We start from the raw sequence: 4,057 nt of genomic DNA on the forward strand, positions 1-4,057 counted from the left end.
GGCAGAGCCAGAGCCTCTGGCTGCAGGGGGTGCAGGTAAGGCTCAGCGCCCAGGGCTGCCCCGCAGCCTGCGTGAGGGCGTACTGCTGGCTGCTAGGCTGTAGGGAAGGGGCTCGCTCTGCAGGATGCTGTCAGCAGCACTGGTAAAGTGCTGACAAACAGGAATTGCTGTGAATGTGCTGTACCCCCCCCCCCCCGCCCCCCCTGAGACTTGACAAGCTGAAGCTCTCACGAGGGCTACCTGTTACCCGGTGCCTTGGAGATGGCATGGATGGACCAAACCCTTGGGCACACCATCCCTTCCCCGTGGCGCTGGGAGCCAGGTGCCCACGTCCTCACTGCTTAGAGCTGGCCTCAGTGCAGTACTTAAATTGAGATTAATAGGGAAGAGACGGATTGCTTAGGAAGGCAGAGCTCTTTATGAACCTGAGGACAGACCCCAGAGAGACCCTCCCGGCAGACATAATGGAGCAGATTGTGCAGGGCATGTTTGCGACAGTAACACAGTGACAGTGATTTACAGCATACAGATACATGGGCTACGGCAGAGAAATCTCCGCAAAGCCACAGCTACCACATACATCATATGCCAACGCAGCAGGTGTCCAGCAAGAACATGCAGATTCACAGCATCAGCAGCGAGCTGCTGGATGAACGTGCTGAGCCTCCCCTGGGCTCTGCAGGGACTGGTATTTTTTCATGGGGGAACAGTCAGTGCTGCTGCTTGGCCAGTGCACGCCCTGCCCGACAGCCCATCAGGAAGGCAAGACAGCACCAAACACCTAAGTGCAGGCACAGGAGCCTGCAGCACCGCTAGTGTCAAAGTCTTGGCTGGACAGATGGGGTCTAGGATGTGAGTTCAAGTCCCGGTATCCCCTCCCTGTGCGTGCTCAGAAACCCAGGCACATGCCTCCAGCTTTGGGAGGGAGTCAGCTATCAACGGCTCCAGAGCGCAAAGAGGGCAGGCGCGTTGAGTGGGGACAGCCAGCAGTACTCCACCACGCTGTACAGTGCATAGCCCAGGAGCAAACCAAAGAGCACGTCCGTCATATTGTGCCTGCCCAGCATGACCCTCGAAATGCTGACGATGAAAGCCCAGAGCACCACGAGGACCCGCAGCGGGACGGCCAGCACCAGGTGACGTAGAATGAAGCGGGAGACCAGGGCAGCTCTGGTGGCGTGGCCGGACGGGAAGGAGTACTTGTCCACCGAGATGGTGACAAACATGTCCATCTTGTTGTGGGTGGGCCGCTGCCGCTTGACAAGCCCTTTCACCACTGCCACCAGCACGAGATCCAGCAGCAATGCTAGGAGACAGTAACTGTAAGTGAGCAAGGTTTGGGTTTTGGGGTGTGCTGGGTTTTTTGGTCGGTTCTCCCCGTCCCCCTCGGCTCCATGGAAAACAAGGCAATAAACAAAGCAGCCATTAGCTAAGAAGAAAGCACTTGGTTACCAAAACCTGCTAAGAGGAGGCAGTATTTCCCATGGCTACAATACCCAGGCAGGGAGAGCATGGCAGTCAGCCAGCACTTGGCCTTCTCCAGCACATCTTCAGTCTCTGCTCTTGCTGCACGCAGCCCTCATGCAAGGCCAGACCCTCTCCTGCCACAGCCAGCAACAGGGCTCTGCCCAGCTTGCACTCAAGGGCTGTTCTTTCTGCGTAAAATCTGATCTTGCCATGACTCGGGGCCCAAACCCACCCTTAATCTGAAGGCAACAGCGGGGTTAATATTCCCCACAACTCCCTTCCCGACAGCCGTGCTAACTCAGCATTGCTTTGCCTTTCCTTCCTGGCTGGGGGGACAAACTGACCCGGGTGAACGATCGATCCACTTCAACTACTCAGCCAGAGCTCAGCGTGAGGGGCCTCAGCTTGTGGGCGGCCAGAGCTCCGGTGGTCTGGCTTCTCCCTGCGGCTGGCAGGATTAACGCCAGAAAGTTAACCGCACTTCGGTTTTCAGGAGCGGAATAAAGGGTGACTTAAATAATGGTAGCTGGCCCCCAGAGAGCTAAAGGCTGTTGCAGTAGAAGTCACCTGTGAGCAGCATTCAGCCAGTATTTGGCAAGAGCAGCTTCCCACGTAGGGCAGAGGGTGCTTTCTTCATCCCCATTAGCTCGGCTAGCCCAGTGCCCACAGCCAGGGCTACTTCTTCCAAGGCAGTCTCGTGAGAGGCTGACTTCTGCTTGTCCTAAGGCTTATTTCTGGACACCAAATCTTTTGGTCACTTCAGTCCATTCCCTTTGGTTAAATACCTGTACCTCCCAACCCCCCCTTAAATATAGTTCAATTGCTTTTTCCCGTTTTACATATGGTTTGGGATGTTCAGCTGGGACATTAGGGAACGCTCCTTTCCCACATGGGTGCTGCAACCCTGGGACAGGGCCCCTGAGAGGTGGTGGCTGGCCAAGGCCCTGGTGCTGGGACAGACCTCCTCGAAGCAGAGGTCAGGTTGAAAGCCTCCAGGTCCTTTCCCACAGCCCTGCCGTGCGGGACTGTAATTTAATCACGTGTTGCTAGATGAAAAAGATGAGTAAACTCATATGTTTCCCACCAAAAGGATACAAATTCAAATAATAAGTGTGAGACACCAATTATTTGCAACTTCATAGAAGAGTAAGAACTTGGACCCTAAAAAGGTGTGTTGCTCTGGAGCGACTACGGTTTCTAAGTGAGCAAAAATGAGGAATCTAAGTACACCTAATAGGACGGGATGCCGGGGTGGGGGGGAATGTTACACCACACAAGATTAAAACGCATGCTTTGAGGTGAGTCTCCTCGCTTGCTGATACAGATCAATCCATGCAGGTACTACCTGCGGGGAGCCCAGGGGTGCAGACGTCTGCGTGCCAGAGCAGCTTTTCAGGGAACAGGCTGGTGGCTCAACACTAGGCAGCTGCACCTGGAATGCACTGTTCTGATAAGCCGAAGAGCTAAAAGAGAGTTCAGCTCCCCGAAAGTCTTGTGCAACCGCAGGAGCAGTTTGGCTGTCAGGAGTTTCGCAGGCCGTGGGTCAGAGCTGTGACGTGCGCCGTACCCAGGCCACCATGCCCTGCGGCTGCAGGGTTACCCGCGCTGGTGCCAGGCACCCCGGGTGAGCCCGCGCCCGTCACTCAGCACCAGCTAGCACCCTCGGGGCTGTGCGAGGCTGAGGTTCACCCAGCTCTGCCCCGTCCCCCAGGTCCCCTTGCCGCCCCCCGCCTCGCAGAGCCCCGCGGTGAGCCCCCAGCCTCACCGAACAGCAGGTTGAGCAGCACCTCCCTGGCGGCAGAGCTGTGGCTCTGGCAGAGCCCGTAGCAGGTGCCGAGCAGCCAGGGGACGCCGTGCCCCGACACCTCGATGACCTTCATCAGGGGCCGCGCGCTGCCCCAGGCCGAGCCCTCGGCCGCGCAGACCCCCAGGCGCTTGGAGGCCCAGAGGTCGATGGCGAGCAGGGAGCTGAGGGCGATGCCCACGAAGGACGGGTTCAGCTTCATGCAGTCCTCCTCGGGCAGCGCGGCCGCCGCGGGGCCGCCCGCCTCCCGCCGCCGCGCCGGGCTGTCGGGGGCGCCGGGGCCGCGCTGGCTCACCAGGGACAGGAACTCGGGGCGGCCGCCGCCGCCGCGCCGGTCGCGGCTGCTCCGGGGGCTCGGCATGGCGGGAGGCCTGCGAGAGGCGTGGGGCCCGTCACCGCCCGCCGCGCCTGCTCCGGCCGCCCGGCAACCGGCATGGCACCCCCCGCGCGGGGCCGCTTCCCCTCCCGGACGGCGCCCCGCTCCTCCCGCCGCACCCCCAAGGGCACACCGCCGCCTGCTCGGTACCGGGCAGTCCCACCGCGGCGCCGCTTCCCCTTCCGCCTCCCCCCGCCGGCCGCGGTGCAGCCGGCTGCCGCGGCGCCCCCTGGCGGCGGGGAGGCCCCTCCGTCCGGCCGCGGCCCGCGGGGCGGGGCTCGCCCCGCCTCCCCCCGCCCCCCGCCCCCTCCCCGGGCGCACGTGCCCGCCCCGGCCGGCGTACGGCAGCCGGCGAGGGCCCGAAGAGGCGCGGCGGCGGCGCCTTCGCCCTGCCGGCGCCGGTGCGGGCG

The 4,057-nt window shown here is 61.4% G+C and overlaps 1 protein-coding gene across 1 annotated transcript; it reads right to left on the reverse strand.

Moving 5' to 3' along the window:
- Positions 1 to 395: 395 nt before the first annotated feature.
- Positions 396 to 3,834, reverse strand: PLPP6 (phospholipid phosphatase 6). The gene is made up of 2 exons (XM_037404600.1): positions 3,233 to 3,834; positions 396 to 1,306 (listed from the first exon to the last, which is right to left on the reverse strand). Exons 1-2 carry the CDS (start codon positions 3,630 to 3,632, stop codon positions 936 to 938), a joined length of 771 nt encoding a protein of 256 aa, XP_037260497.1. The 5' UTR covers positions 3,633 to 3,834; the 3' UTR covers positions 396 to 935.
- Between the last annotated feature and the right edge of the window lie 223 nt (positions 3,835 to 4,057).

Source organism: Falco rusticolus, chromosome 11 (assembly GCF_015220075.1).
Source record: "Falco rusticolus isolate bFalRus1 chromosome 11, bFalRus1.pri, whole genome shotgun sequence".
Classification (NCBI taxonomy): Eukaryota; Metazoa; Chordata; class Aves; order Falconiformes; family Falconidae; genus Falco; species Falco rusticolus.